Consider the following 15,637-nt stretch of genomic DNA (forward strand, 5'->3'; position numbering starts at 1 on the left):
ACAGCAATATTGACACCCCACTTAGCACTGTGGGAAAGCATCAGCCCGTAACAATTCCTATTTAAGTCAGAGCTGGTCCTGCTTTGCAGCCACAGCCAAATATCCATGCTTGGTTGGCTTCCACGCACCAATAAAAGCGGGCACTTAGGCTCTGGTGGTGCTATAAATGTACACAGCTGGTGCACACTTTGCAGATGTTGCACGAATGCTCAGCAACACGATTTTCAGGGGTTTCAATTTTTAACGCCCAACTTTTCAGGAATGGTCAAGTGGAAGTTATTCAAACAAAGAGCATTAAATGCGATGCTCAACCAAGGAACCACAATAACCCCTGTAAACACATTTCCCTGCAGTACCTTGCTCTGTTACAGACAGATCTTGTACATCCTAGAGCTAAAGTGCAGCCTGGCCTCCAGCAGCCACACAGTGTCAGGATTTGCTATGCAAAATGTGCCACCTGGGAAAACCACCATGGGAAGAAACAGCAGACATGACCTCCTGGCCTATGAACTGGCCTTCACAGTGACCTATGGAAACATGAGCACATACTATAGATTTTTCTCATAGGAAAAATATATTAAAAGCATGTTAATTATTTTCTAGACCAATATACCAGCATGAAATCTGGAATATCAACAAAATGTTTTTTCTGGAAAATAGCTCCATGCAATAAGGAAGTAGTTCCATGTCTAAGTGTTCTCTAAGTTCTTGTTTTCCTGCACATAATACACAAACACACTGATAACCACGCACACCTACATTACTTGCAGTACACACAGATGCCAGCTTGCATTTTTATCGCTAACATTTTATGATTATGAAAACTGATGTGACCATATGAATTCCTCTTGCTAATAAAGCAATTCAAAAACCAAGTCTGAGCTGACAGCACAGAGGTGAGTGTCCTTACTGATGCCTGACTCAGCATCCTGAAACCCAATGATTCATTTTTACTGCAGAAAGATTACTTTTCCTCACAGAGTGCTTTCCTACTTCCTCACTTACGTATTTTCACACTGAAGGTAAGAAGTGCTCACAACAAGTTGAGGAGTTCAGGCCGAGGACCTGGCGGCTCTCAACCACACATCAGTCTGAGTTTTCGTTGCTCCTCACACCAGACGCAAGCAGAGGATGACAAAACAGAACTTATTTCTAAACCAGCGTACCACGGCCTCGTGCCTTCGCTGCTGGGGTGTGTGGGCATCACTTCTCTCCAACGAAAAGATTTTTATTCGTGTCTGCACGCTGCCTTAGGGAAGTGGAATAAGAAGATAAACGCCCCGAAGCCTGACTCCCCGATTTTCAACCCACAAAGCCCTGCCACGGAAGGAGAGGGCTCAGTACTGAACACAGCGCTGGGTGAGAGCAGCGCGCAGCCCTCAGCCGCTCCCCTCACCCCGCAGCGCCGCCCCACTTACACACGGACCCGGGCACAAACCGCCCCCACCTCCACCGCTTGAGGGAGGGGCCGCGCGCTTCTCCTGCAGCCGAAGGAGGCGGAGCGCGGACGGAGCGCGGAGCTTCACCCCCGCCCCGCCGGCGGCCCCGGCCCGGGCAGCCGCCGCCCCGCCGCTCCCCGAACTTCGCGGCGCCCGGAAACGGCAGCGCGGCGTCCACAAGCAGACATGAGCGAGTTCGGGGCCGGCGCGGAGCTGCCGGGCTGGGTGGCGGACAGCCGCAGCTGGGGCGGTAAGGGCGGCAGGTACCGCGCGGAGAACTGCGGGAAGGGGGGGGAGGGGGCAGCGCGGGGCCGGGGCGGCAGGTGGTGCCGGAGGTGCTGGTGGAGCTTGGAACGGGGCGGCCGTGCCGCTCGCAGCGCCGCGGGGTGTCGGCGATCGCGGGGTGCGCGCTCCCGGCCGGGTGCCATGTTTTAAACGCGCTTCCTCCGTCTGGCAGAGCTCTTTTCCCCCGAGGAGTCGCGCGCGGCGGCACCTGTAGGGTTCCTGCAGGAGCTGCCCAGCTACCGATCCGTGCGGAGGCGCCGGGCCGCCGGAGATGTCCAGGAGCGGCCGGGGAACCTGCGGGGAATCGCCGCTGCTGAGCTCCGGGGGCCGCAGCCCGAGGGAGAGGAGCGCGGGGTCGGGCACCTCTGGGAGCTGCCCATGAGCATCGCCGAGAAGAGGATAATAAGGTTCTTTACGTTTGCTTTTCTCTGCGCTTTTAAATATGACCTGCACCTAAAGGAATGTAGCACGCGTGAGATGAAAGGCAGGCACAGAATGGGGCTTACTTGTCCCTGCGGGGCACTGTTTTGAGAAGTTGCTCAGTCTCTTCTGTCAGGAACCCGTCGCGGCCCCACCTGCAGCAGTGTGGTTGCCGGGAGCCTGACTGGGTGAGGGAGTGCAGCGAATGGGAGGAACACGCTCACGAGGAGCTGACCTGCTGCAGATGGACGTGTTTCTTGCTGGCTTCTTCCTCTTGTCTCAAGAGTTTGTGCTCCTAAGGGTTCCAGCAGCTGACCTGTCACTGCGAGCAGCCCAGCCTCCTTGTCAGCTCTGAGCACTGCTGTTTCCGTTCTTCCTTGCATTGTGCTCAAACACAGCGTGCTCTCTATTGTGGAATTGATAAGCATGAGACAGCTTTTTAAGACCATTTTCTCCTTTCACATCCTGTAAGCTCTTCTCTGCTGTGAGCAGTTCCTGCCCCTCAGCGTAGCTGTCAGCGGGCTGTATTTCTCACTTGTGACTTCAGCTGTCTCATATCTTACTACTAGGCTCAGAGCTCTTGAGAGCAGAGGGTACATCCGTTGTCTTTGCAACATCCCCATCCAGCCACATTTGGACCTTTAGGTCTGGTGCTTCACAGTTGTGGTTATGAGCTGGGGGACAGGTGGAAGTACAGCCCTCCAAGGAGCTGTACATCAAACAGTGTTTGGTGCTCCACAGGGAACAGGAACAAATTGCTTGCAAGAAGAAAGCTGGTAGAGTGGCTGGGCTTAGCTAAGAACTACAGACTGCTTTTAGAGTCAGACCCAACTCTCTGTAGATGCACAAAATGCTGCAGAAGTTCTGTGTCTCAGTGCACTGAATTTTACATAAAATTGGGTGCTCCACTCCTCAAGAAGCGGAACTGCAGTTCTGTGGCCATGGTGCTCATCAGGAATGAAGTTGGGATATTCTGAGGTGGTTTATGATCTTGTAGCACCATGGGATTCTGGTAAGGCCCCTTGGCACTTCAGGGATCAGTAATTGTGCCCGTATTGTACAGCAGCTGCCAACACAGCATGCTTAATATAATAAATGCTGTGAAAGCTGAACACTCAGTGTCTGGAACAAATATGCAGCCCACGCCTTCGTTTAAAATGCAGCACAAACACAGGCCAGACAGTTCTCCAGAGAGTTTGTTTAAAACATTACATGCTGTAGCCTGTAGTTTCCATAGAATGGAATCTTTTGTGAGGAGCTGTGTTTACAATCATGAGGTGGCGTCATCTGTTGCATTGTTTGATTGTTGCAAGCAGGGTTTAACGTGGATTCCTGCTCAAATACTGATTTCACCTTAAGCTGAGAAGGGCAGTGTCAGCACAGCACGTGGTAGTAGCGGTGCTCCTGATGCTGTATGCAGGCAGCTTAGTGCATCGCTTGCACATGTACCAAATATTCTAAATTGGAACCTTTGTTGTCTCCTGCATGGCTGCTGCCTCCTGGGTTCCTAACAATGCCTTTCTTCAGCGCTTGCTGTGTACAAGTCAGTGGTCAAGCTGTGCTTCTGGAGGAGACTTGACCATCTTAAAAGAAAAAAATGCAAATACGAGCCACTCAGAATTTTCCTTGATGCTGTTGCTGGATACCAGTTTGTAAAATTGAAGTACATACATATGTTACAAAAAAACACTGAAGAAATTATAGACTATCGGTGGGTCATTCCTGGAATTTGTTTGCAACTTCTGAGAGCAATTAATTCTTAGATGCCAGTATGCTGGCAAGGAAATTTCAAACTCACTGAGCTGGCACTTTATAGTGAATTTTAGGAAAATGGAATGATTAAAAATTGATAATAGGGGTAGCTAGCATATGTTACTGCATCTTCTAGTGCTGACACCTCTCTGAAGGCACCATTGCGCTTGGTGCTGCTACTTGTGTTGAAAAAGTGAGTCAGTAATTGTATTTCTTATCTCCTAGGGATTCTCAGCAGTCTGATATAAAATATTCTTCTGGGTGGAAGCAGTGGAAAAGAACTAGTAGTAAATCATGGAAAAAAACTCTCAAGGATATCAAACAGTTGTCATCTTACGTGGAGCTTTGGCGGCGTGATATTCACAGCATTGAAGGTATTCACCTTCTGTTGGTTTCTCCTCTTTCAGGTTGCTTCTGTTATTAGTGGTCTTACGTGTGTGAGCATAGTTTCACATTTAACTGTATGGCTTAAACACTTACAGCTTAGGAGTGATGGGAGAGTTAACTTCATAAAATCTGTAATGGGGAAGGTGGAATATAGTGGAGGAATTGATTAGAAAGTCTCATTGCCTTTTCACTTATTTCTTAAAGCCAACAGTACTGAAAATTAGCTTTTAATAATGTTTCTTCACTATTATTATTTTTTTAATTATTTTTGTCGTTTCAATTAGTATTACACATGCTTGTTTTATCCTTAGGGAAATTTGGTACTGGCATCCAGTCCTATTTCAGCTTCCTGCGTTTTCTGGTCGTGCTGAATTTTTCAATGTTCATCCTGATGTTCAGTTTTGTTATACTTCCCACTGTCATCTCTGATTATGGAATTTTCAACAGCAGCTCTGCTAAAATTTCTCCACATAACACAGGTAAACATCTCTGTGTACCGCTGTTGTTTTTTAGATTCCTCAATTCCTTTGCCTTCTCCCCCACCCACCAGGGCAGAGAAATTGTGTTTTGTTTGTTTTTTTATTAAGAACATGCCATATTTTAATTAACTTGAACTTGCAATTTAATGAGGATTAGTATGTTAGTGACCTTTCCTGCCTTTCTTCTGACAGAGCCTTATTGCACAGTTTACACACCTAGTGGTAATAAGGGACTTGTTTACTTCTATACGTACCTCAAAGATTTGCTCACCGGCACTGTAAGTAATTTGATTTTATTTTTTTCTTACAGTTCTAAGTTTCACATAGCACATAAAACATGAGAGCATTTTACTTAGGAAATGATGCTTTGATAATTTTGAAAAACAAGAGGCATAGGCATCACTGGGTAAAATTAGCCTTTATCCTTAATCTGTGAGATGGTAGTTTTCACTTCTGAGAGCCCATAGGGCCTAGTTAGTCACACACTGCAGCCTGTGCCTCTCTTCTCCAGCTGCTGAATGTTCCATGAGCTGGATCTTGCTCCCTGTTGTGCTCTCTGTGTAGGTTGCTAGTGTTCTTGACACAGTGCTCTTTGGTTGGAGAGGCGTGGAATTTTTTGCATGTGGTGTCCATGGAAGTTTGTTAGAAGTGTGTAAATATTTAGAATCTACAGATCGTTGTAGCCTGCTTGTGACCTCAGCAGTAATCTTACGTTTACAAAATGCTTCATTTGAGCCAGGAGGGATTGAACAGTGCAGTTATCGTTATTGTTATTATTCTGTGTTCATTTTAAACTTGGCCTTTTCGCAGGGGTTCCTGGAAGTGACAGTTTTGTTTTATGGCTATTACACAGTGGATGCTGCATGGCTTAATGTCCTGAGATATAACTTACCGCTAGCATACTTGCTAACTACATTTGCCTACCTTGCACTAAGTCTTTTCTGGATAATCAAAAGGTAAAGATGTTGGCATCCTTCATTTACTGCTCCTGTTGCTCAGTTTGCATTCTTGCTTGTAGGGGACACTGAATTACAGAACAGTTTTACATAGAAATTGAGGATCTTTTGCTAGAAGTTACGATGCCACAGTACCCTTTGTTTGATTTTGAGGAGCTGAACCAGCAAAAATAATATATTGAAGCTGTGTTGGCTTCAGTTGACTTTGGTTCCTACAGAACCACTCACTGAAATTTCCTTAGAGATTTGTTGGTATTATAATACAATGCTTTAGTCTTTGATGAGCCAGGTTGCCCTAAGTGTGGTGCGTGATTGTTTTTCCTCATGGCTAAAATATGTCTGTATTGAATGAAGTAATGTTGCCTTTTTTTTTTTTTTTTAGATGTGCGAAAGGATTTAGGCAGAACTTGGTGCATGGTGTAAATCAGTTTCAGAGTTACTGCAACAAAGTCTTTGCAGGCTGGGACTTCTGTATTACAGATCTAAATGCAGCACGGCTAAAGCATCGCAGCTTGCTATATGAGCTCCAAGTGAGTAACTTCTTTAGTTTTTCTACAATTACTATTGCTATATATATATATATATATATATATATATATATATATATATATATATAAAAGAGAAGTGTATAATTAAACAGATAGTGGAATAGGGGTAAGAAATATTGAAGTAGTTTACACTGGGGACAGGGGAATCCACATCATCTCACGTACTTGCTAGTTATCTAGAATTGTGGTGCAACGTGACAAGAATTGGTAGTGAGGTTGAAGGCCCTTCCCCCATCCACTGGGGACTAAAGCCAAACCCTTTTGCTGCTTGTGTTATCTGCCTCTTCCTCACACTCCAGCCCTGTTTCCTGTATTAGTTTCTACACAATCTAACAGGAAAAGCTTGTCTAGCAAAACCTTGTACCACTGGGAGTCAGTTTGAGTATACTGAGTTGTAAGTCTGCAAAGTGTTAGGCAGTTGTTGTGCTTAGAAAACGCAGAGCTAATGGACTTCCCAAATCAGAAGCGTCTATAAAGGGAGAACCTGAAATGCTTTTTTGCTGAAACTAGAACTGTTTTTTTCTTAGTACACTGGAAGCAGAGATTCATGTTGTGAAACAGTGACCTCTGAAAAGATATTTCTACCTCAAATCACAAAGCAATAATTGCTGATTTCATGAATTAGAGTTGCTTCCTGTTTCGGTAAAGTTCAGTTGTCATCTTAAGAGATTTTTTATTTTTTACTTTTAAATCCTAAATCTTTTGCCTCGGTAATTCACACCTTGAAACAAGTTGCCATTAGTGTTACTCTTTAATTGAAGTACAACATCAGAAAACAGCTGAGTAATCTGTGCCTTTGTTCGGTTTATGTTGCTCTCACAAGTAGTGCACTATTTTTACATCAGCTAAGCTGAAACCTGCTAAGTTGACGTGACCAGCTTCTCTGGGCTCTGCTTGTTTTTCTGTGCCAGACTCCGATTTTTCTTCACAGAGCAGAAAAAATCCAAGTCAGGCTGGTGAAGGCTGGTAGCTTACCTGCAGAAGTATGGAGATGAGTGGTCTGATTTACGCTTATCAAAGTGTAGCACCAAACTGAGTATCTCACCATAGATATCTTTCTCAGGGAGGTACTGACACAGTAGAAGAGGATTACAGGATGCTTTTCTCTGGGTACAGAGCTCCAGACTAGGAACTAGGAAGCTGACTAGGGCTTCCAGTCCTGCGTGGGCCTGTTTGTGTCAATGAAAAGGCATTTTCAGTCTGTTTGAACAGCCTGTATAGTGACCCTCCTAGAAAAAGCTATAGATTTAGCTTCACTGAGGCAAGAATACTCCAGAGGTAAAAGATACAGTGTCAAGACTTGCATGCTGCATCAGAAAATGATATGTTATTTTTCTTTTGTTTATAGGCAGATTTGGAGGAAGAAAGACTGAAGCAAAAAATAGCTGACAGGACTATCAAAAAAAAGATACAGATCTTCTCTCTGAGAATATTTATAAATATAGTTGTCATTGCAGTTTTATTAGCATGCTTTTATTGTATTTTTAGAGCAACTGTCTTCTCTCAAGAAAACTCCAGTGTAAGTATCAGACATAACATTACAATAGATTACATTGGGGCTGGTGATTTGAGCAAGAATTACTGTGAAAGAGTCAAATATCCTAATACAGAAGCTTTCGTGTAACGGTTTTGAAACACTTGCTTTCTAACTACCTATATTTTTTTAATAGCAGGGAGTGAGAAGGATAAAGAAAGATGTGCAAGAAAAAACAGTGGTGTCTTCCTTTAATACAGAGGCTTCAGATGCCAGTCTGTGCCTTGGAGCTAATGCAGCTGGGAAGAAAAGCAGCTCTCACTTTCTTTCCAGTGTAGCGGTTCTCACTCCTCTGATCTGCTAGTGCTAACACTTGTGTGTCTTGGCAGTGATCTGGCTCAGGGAATGATCTGGGTAAAACAAACTTAATTATCGTCAGCTTTTTGATCTAGTTGATTGTTCAGCTCTAAAAATAAACAGCAATGGAAGGCAAAGACTACAATCTTTGGTTTGTGGTTTGAGTTACAGCTGTGTGGGGAAACAAAGACTGATCAGGGAGCACTTTGCAGAAGAAAAGGTTCTTGCATCGGTATTGGAAAGAATCAAGTTTGATGGAGTGCTCCCCTCTGTCAGGACAAACAGATGGGAAGTAGAACAGCAAGAGCAGCCAGCAGCCAGCTCAACAGTGATTGAGTTCTCTCTAGGACAGCAGGGCTTAAATAGCCTGCTGCAAAGGGAAACTGCACTCTTTCCTCTGTTCACTGACGATGTGATGGGCACTGGCTGTGGAAGAGGAAAGTTGTATTCTTGATGGACTTCTCTAAACTGCCAAGATTGCAGAGAGGGGGAGGACCAAAATCTTTGTGTCAGCAGAAGTGTTTGAGAACAGAGAAGGATGATAGCACAACGCTGAACAACTGAGAAGATGCCTTCGCTTGCTGTGGGCTTTATATGTAAGGGTTGATATCTTGAGCTTGCCTAAGTGGAGGTTGTTAATGTGGTGGGAAAGTCAGGTGAGCTGTTTGTTACCTGTGAGAGTGACTCAAAGTGTCTTTTGGTACAGGTATAGGTCTAAAAGCTGATACCCTTTAAAGTAGAGCAAGACAATATAATCAGGTGTGAGCCTTGGTGAAAACAGCCGTTTCAGGGAGAAGCTTTGGAGAAAAGCAAGGTTGTATCGCAGTGGTCAGCCTTGTTCCAAATATGAGTGCATGCTGAAGACAAAGTTTTGGACAGGAAAGAATGGTAGGTAGCTGAAGAGAGCACAGTGCCAGAAATACCTGAGTGTACTGCCATCTTTCTCTTTTTTTGTACAGGATGTCAACAATGTGAGCTTCCAGGCTAATCTTTTAGTTCAGTATTTGCCATCCATCGTGATCACAGCGGTCAACTTGATTATACCTCAGATCTTTTCAATTCTGATCAGATTTGAAGATTATTCACCAGCCTTTGAAATCAGGCTGACACTGTTGAGGTAAAGATATTTTTGCTATGGGGCCTTGGATGTTTGAACAACTTGTTCTTGGTAGATTTGAGGTATGGTAAACATTCAAATACCACGAGTCAGAGGTTGGACTCCCTGCAACAGAGGGCCTGGGCACTGGAAGCCAAGCAGGCATTATTTGACTTACGTTTCATTGGAAGCTTGCATTTCAGATCTGGAAATGATCTCCTCTTTTGTTGACAGTACAGTGCAGTCATTTAATGTTCCAGTTTCTGTTCCGTTTAGCTGTATGATCTGGACATCTTCAACAATCTGAAAGTCAGTAGGTAAATTAGTAGGAAAGTGCTGACTGTAGAGCTGTGAATTCACACCGCTGTGTGCAGCAGTTCCCTGGATGTGCAGCTGCTACGTGTGCACAGCAACCAATTTTACTCATGTTAAAGAGCAGTATAGCAGTAAATGAAGCAGGGCGTTGCTCAGGGCAAAAGTTAATTGTTTTGGAATAAAAGATACCTTAAACTGAGTGTGTGAACTGGCATTTGGCAGGCTAAGGTGGCAAGATCAAGATTGAAGCATTTGAACATTGTTAAACACCAGTGTTTGTATTTCTGGTTCGGTTAAGTGCCTCTGAAGGCCTGAAGCCACCTGAGGGGAATGTTGCACATAAAGTTGTCATCTGGCCTCTCCACTGCACTTCAGAGAGCAGCAGACCACTGTGGGTTGAGCTCCCACCAAATGAAGAGCCTGGGGGCTCAGCTTACAGGACTGGTCTAGGAAGAATAGAATGAAAAGAAACAAAGAGCTGTAGCCTAAAGCCAAGAAGGTGAAAGGCAATTTAGCCTACTACTAAAGAAAGAAATGTATGTGATATCTGCCTGGTCATTCCATTGTTGCATTTCCACTTTGTTGCATTGTTGCATGTCCACTGCTGCATTTTCAGTCTCTGTGTTCTTCATTGGGCTCCTCTGTCAGTGGAATCAGGTGCCAGAATAGCTGTGTTTTGGAAAGTTTAAGATTGCTTTTTGCTTTTCTTCCAGGTGCATCTTTGTGCGGTTGGCCAATATTGGTGTTCTGTTGGTCTCACTGTGGACTCAGATCCACTGTACCACTGACCAGTGTAAGGCCTGTGGGTACAATTACGAACTCTATCCTGTAAGTAGACTTATCTTAGTCCTTAATCACCTGAACTTGTAGTAAGATCTTTTTCCATGAGGTTTGGTTGTTTAAAAGTATTCAGAATTGGACTTGTGGTTCCTGTTCATGTTGTAGATCATGCTGTGTGCATGTGTATCTGTCTGTCTATCACTTATCTTCCATTTATTTACAGCTGAACATTAACAGATCGTAATTTAGCAGAGATTTTCTGGCTACTGTGAAGTCCATTTGAGGTTGTGTTGTCACTGTCTTTTTCTTCAATAAAACAAATTGTCATAGAAAGCAAATAGAACAGTTGGTTTGGAAGCTCTGAAACACTTGAAAACTTTAGAAATGGAAATTATTATGGTTTTATCTTTATTGGTGTGAGCTGATTGAGAAGTGTGTTGTTCTAGTGATTGATAGCATATTTATTTTTATTTTTTAACCATTTGTCATTAGACTTTTAATGCTGATTTTTTTCCTGGTATGTTTTTCTAGTGCTGGGAGTCTGCAGTTGGGCAAGAAATGTATAAACTGTTGATGTTTGATTTCATGATAATAATTGCTGTGACGCTGTTTGTGGACTTTCCTAGGAAGTAAGTGTCTCTGCCTTTTGAGCATACCTTTACAAAATGATTGATGATTTTTTTTTCATTTATTAATTCCCTGTATTTCTAACCAGATTGACAGTTTTAAAGTAAAATATCTCTGATTATCTGAGTACTTATACAGATAGATGCTTTTTTTTGAGACTTGTATCTACTTCAGACATCTTTCTGTCACGTCATTGAATGCGTCAGTGCTGAATTTCATGTGTATTAGCATTCAGCTAAGCTCTGTAGCTTCACTCTAGAACTTAGTGATGTTCTTTGTTTTTAGGATACTAGTTACTTATTGCTCTTGGAAGCCAGTTCAGTGGTTGGGTTTGCAGGAGTTTGGAATTTCTGACAATGTCCTGGATATCATTTATGGACAGACGATCTGCTGGATTGGAACCTTCTTTTCACCACTTCTTCCTGCAATAGCAACTATAAAATACTTCATCATCTTTTACATTAAAAAGGTAGTGAAGATGTTTGGTGTAAATACAAGTAACAACAACAAAGAAAACATTTTTTTATGTTGGTATACAGTTGATTTAAAACAAAACCTTAAAAAAAGATACAGTATGCAGGAAATGAGGTAATAAAATTCTGTTTTTTGTAACTTTTATTTTACTTTTAAGAGAAGATAGAATTTTGCTTTGACATAAAGGAAGGGAACACTTTAATGACTACATAAATTATTTGTAACCTTTTAAAAAAATCTTTTCTAATAAAAGTAATTTACGACTCCTTTGGCATTGATCTGTTTACTGCTTACAGTGCTTAGAACTTGGGCAAGATTTTGCCAAACTGCTAAATGTTTGGGAGCAGAATGGAAAGTCCTAGCTTTATTAGATATATGACGTGGTTTCAGCATATCAGAAACCTTGCTCTACAATTAGACATCTCCTGTGCAACAAATTCTTATCCATGTTTAATTCTGGTGAGGAGGGGTGTATCCACTGAAGCTTTGGCAGATCATAGCAAAAGGCTGTGTTACAGATCATATACTATGTGACTGATGTTATTTGGCTCTCTACAAGTGTGATCTGGATCAAACTTATTCAGAATAAGAGATGTTGGTTTATACTACAATGCAGAGCATTCTTGTCTTTGCCCATCTCAGTCCACGTACATGAAAGGAGGGATGGCTGCCTGGTAGCATATCTGAAGATGGAAAATACAGTTGGTGGGGAAGTAATACATTAATACATAGATGTAACATTCTTGCTCCTTTTTTCTCTCCAGATCAGGTTGATGCACACATGTAAACCTGCAAGTAGGCCTATCAGAGCATCAAGTTACAATTTTTTCTTGGTGGTGCTGTTGATTGGGCTCATCTTAGCTTTCATTCCTTTGGGAGTCAGCATAGCACAGTAAGTGACAATTTAACTTCTGTGAAGTTGGCATTTGCTTTAAGGTTGTCAGTTCCCTAGAAATAGATCAATAACTTCTAAATGATAAAATAGAATACTGTGTACCTGCCTATAATAAAATCAAACTTCTATTTAGTTTATATCAACAAAAACCGTTTTTAAGATGAGGTGCACTTTTACCCTATCAGCAAGATGGTGCTGGCTTGCGTTAGATTATTTTGTCTTTACATTTTGGTGTAGCATCTCATTTATCTTCTGATTTTTTTCACAGTATCTCCTCTTCCAAGGCATGTGGGCCGTTCAGAAATTTTAACACCTCATGGGCTGTTGTTCCAGATACAATACTTGGGTTTCCAATAGGTCTGCAGAAATTCCTTTTTGGCATAGCATCAGAAGCTTTTGCAGTGCCTTTTTTTGTGGTTGCCTGGTAAGTGATATGGAGACCTGATCCTGTTATAAATGACTAGTTTCCTTCGTTACTGAGCTGATAACAAACAAATTTTAGACCATATTTTCCATTTGCAGTCAAAAGCATCAAAGCCTAGATGAAGCCTCACTCCTTATGTCTTTACCCATTTATTGTCGTTTGTTAGCTTTATTCCACCTCATCTTTCACAGCCCATGTCCCACATTCTTCTTTTTCAGAACTGTTAATTGTTCTGCAAATTGGTGTTGTAAATCCTATGATCACAAATTCTGTTCATTAAACTTTGTTTAAAAGGAACAAAAAAAAGTGAGGAAGAAGGACTAAAATAGCCATTCTGTAAGGTAAAAATTGGTATGGTTTCATAGAATTTTGAGGGTTTGAGGTTACCTTTGGAGACGATCTAATTCAGCCCTCATGTTCAAAGCAGGGTAGCCTAGGGTAAGTGCTTGGGAACCATGTCCAGTTGGGTTTTGAATATTGCTAATAGCGGAGACTCCACAACCATACAGTAAAGAGAGAGCTGTGCTGTCAAAACACAACCTATAAAATCTGAGCTGGGCCTTGCCTCTACATCTTCTAGAGCTCTGTCCCAGCTTGGCAATAACAAAAATAACAGGTGCTTCTCAGCAAAGCTATATGCTACTGTATTTTTTCCTCATCTTCTTTTCATCTGAAACATATATGTAGACCATTGATTCCCTTGACCTATAACAGCCTTTTTGTTTGCATGGTGCTAACATAATGTTGGTTTGTTGTTTGCAGCCTCCTTATGTTCTATTCGATTGCCTTGGCTGGAGCGCACAAAAGAGTGGTTGAGCAGCTAAGGGAACAACTGGTTATGGTAAGATTTAACTCAATATATTTTTGTACCCCAGAAGTTTTCCTTGTGGCATCCATAATCAGGCATACAGAGGAAGAACATTCTTCCCACACTTCTGCATGTTTGGTGTTCGGAGGCAGTGAAGAATGTTTCATAGATTACATAGGAAAAGTAACTGAAGCACAGAAGTATTTTTCAGTCTAGTTGGTGTGCTTGGGCTGCAGCTGCAGCAAGGCCCAGTTGTATCAGCAATGCAGGTGTGTGGGATGCACTGAGAAGTGATGTCCCTGTTCTTTATTTGTTGCATTGCTTAAATCAACCCATCTGCATGGCTTTTTTCCTGCCAAAAGAGAACTTCAAACTTAAGGCTTCTGTCCGTTCCCCCATCTTTCAGTCTTTGTTTCCTTCTCCACGCTCAGAGACAGACACCCGACTTCTTGCCCTTCACTCCAAGTCTGTGTTTCTACTTTACCATGGCTGGACTTTTTCTTGAGTACGAGTCCCAGCACTACGTGCAACAATTACTTAAGGTGGAACAAATCACCACTAACCAGTCTTTGGAGAATGTTGCCAGTGTTATTTGCAGCCATCAAAAGCTAATAGTGTTTGTCAGTTTAAGAGAATTTGTATGCTGCAGTCTGTCAAACAGCTCTGGTCCGAATCTAACCTTTCTCCTAAGACTTCACACTTTATTAGGAAAGATCGTGGTTTTGTTAAATGCATCTTGTAGGTATGATACTTAACAATTTATCACCAGGGAAAAAAACAAAAAGCAAAAATATTCCAGGTGAGAGATTTCTTAAGAGTATAAGGGATTTAGGAGCAAAAGCCTTTACTTTATTGCTGCTTGCACACTGTTGTTTGGCTTCTGGGAAGTACAGTTCTAAATTTCTAGGTACGTCAGATGTTTCTTTTTGGGTTCAATACAGAACTGATAACATGTGACCTAACACGACGCAAATGATTTCAAAGCCATTGTTAAAATAGTTTTGGCATTTGAGAGAGTGCTGTTAACCACTAATTAGAGTACTTGGTGATGAGAGCAGCTATCTGCTTCTAGTAAAGAAATGAGTTGTATATAGAATTTGTACATCGTTTTATCTGGAGTGTGCTTTTTATCCTGTCTTTCCAGGAGAGTCGTGACAAGTTGTTCCTAATTGCAAAACTAACAGAAGCTCAGAAAAATTATTGAAAACCACAAAAAGCCGGAAGATAACGGTACCACTGGCTAAGGATAGAGGATCTGCAGCATGTAAAAACAGCAGCTGACCAGCTCCGTGATCTGTGTAGTGGATGCTTAACGTTCTTATTAGTGTTGATTATGCTAGTGGGCCTTAGTTTCCAAGACTGGAAGTTTAGCTTATTTGTACCATATTAGACCTGTTCAAAACATTGTATTGCAGAGCACTTTATTGCTGCCATTTCAAAGCTGTTAGAGTTTGTGATAAGTTCTTGGTTTGTTCGTGTTTTTCAGGAGTTTTGGGCAAAATGTGATTAGAACTGAAACTATTTAAAAACTCTGCACAGTTTTTATAAATTATACTTGTAAGAATTGGGGTGGGATGAGTGGGGGGGGGGGGGGGGGGGGGGGAGGAGGTTTACGTTTTCCCACTCAGGTCTTTTAAAATGAAAGCAATCGAGACTCATGTCAGTGTTTTGAAATAGCACAGTTGAACACTAGATGAAGAAAACAAGCAGGAGAACCCAGCTGCTGCACGCTGCAGTCCCTGCTCTGTGGTGCCCAGCTGACTGGTGTGCAGGAGCCTCTTTTAAATGGGTATGGCTTTACTACTTGCATTTCAGTTTTGAACAAGTGCCTCGAATACTGTTCTGTGTTCTAAAATGTGAATTTTTGGGAGTTATTTATAGTTCAGAAATGCAGCATTCAGAAACTCGGATGCCACTGTCCTTTAACTGCTTGTTTAAGTGGACAAACGAGCTGTGTGACTCAGAACAATGTTTCCATGTAGCCTTCAAGACTTTCCCTTTATTTGAAGGCTGTTTTTCTCCAGATTGCAGTGTAAAGAATTGTGTGCATTACTTGAAATTCCTGGCAGTACACTGGCATTTAATGTAAGATACTTTTTTTTTCTTTTTATGATGTTTTGT

General features: G+C 42.3%; 1 protein-coding gene across 1 annotated transcript; it reads left to right on the top strand.

Moving 5' to 3' along the window:
- Positions 1 to 1,499: 1,499 nt before the first annotated feature.
- On the top strand, positions 1,500 to 15,108 carry TMC7 (transmembrane channel like 7). The gene is made up of 16 exons (XM_048961314.1): positions 1,500 to 1,689; positions 1,897 to 2,131; positions 4,122 to 4,270; positions 4,595 to 4,762; positions 4,955 to 5,040; positions 5,573 to 5,718; positions 6,101 to 6,248; positions 7,615 to 7,785; positions 9,057 to 9,214; positions 10,222 to 10,336; positions 10,820 to 10,917; positions 11,201 to 11,384; positions 12,154 to 12,281; positions 12,553 to 12,708; positions 13,471 to 13,549; positions 14,661 to 15,108. The coding sequence occupies exons 1-16, from the start codon at positions 1,626 to 1,628 to the stop codon at positions 14,718 to 14,720; spliced, it is 2,145 nt and encodes a 714-aa protein (XP_048817271.1). The 5' UTR covers positions 1,500 to 1,625; the 3' UTR covers positions 14,721 to 15,108.
- Positions 15,109 to 15,637: the final 529 nt, after the last annotated feature.

The sequence above is a fragment of the Lagopus muta genome, chromosome 15 (genome assembly GCF_023343835.1).
Source record: "Lagopus muta isolate bLagMut1 chromosome 15, bLagMut1 primary, whole genome shotgun sequence".
In the NCBI taxonomy this organism is placed as follows: domain Eukaryota; kingdom Metazoa; phylum Chordata; class Aves; order Galliformes; family Phasianidae; genus Lagopus; species Lagopus muta.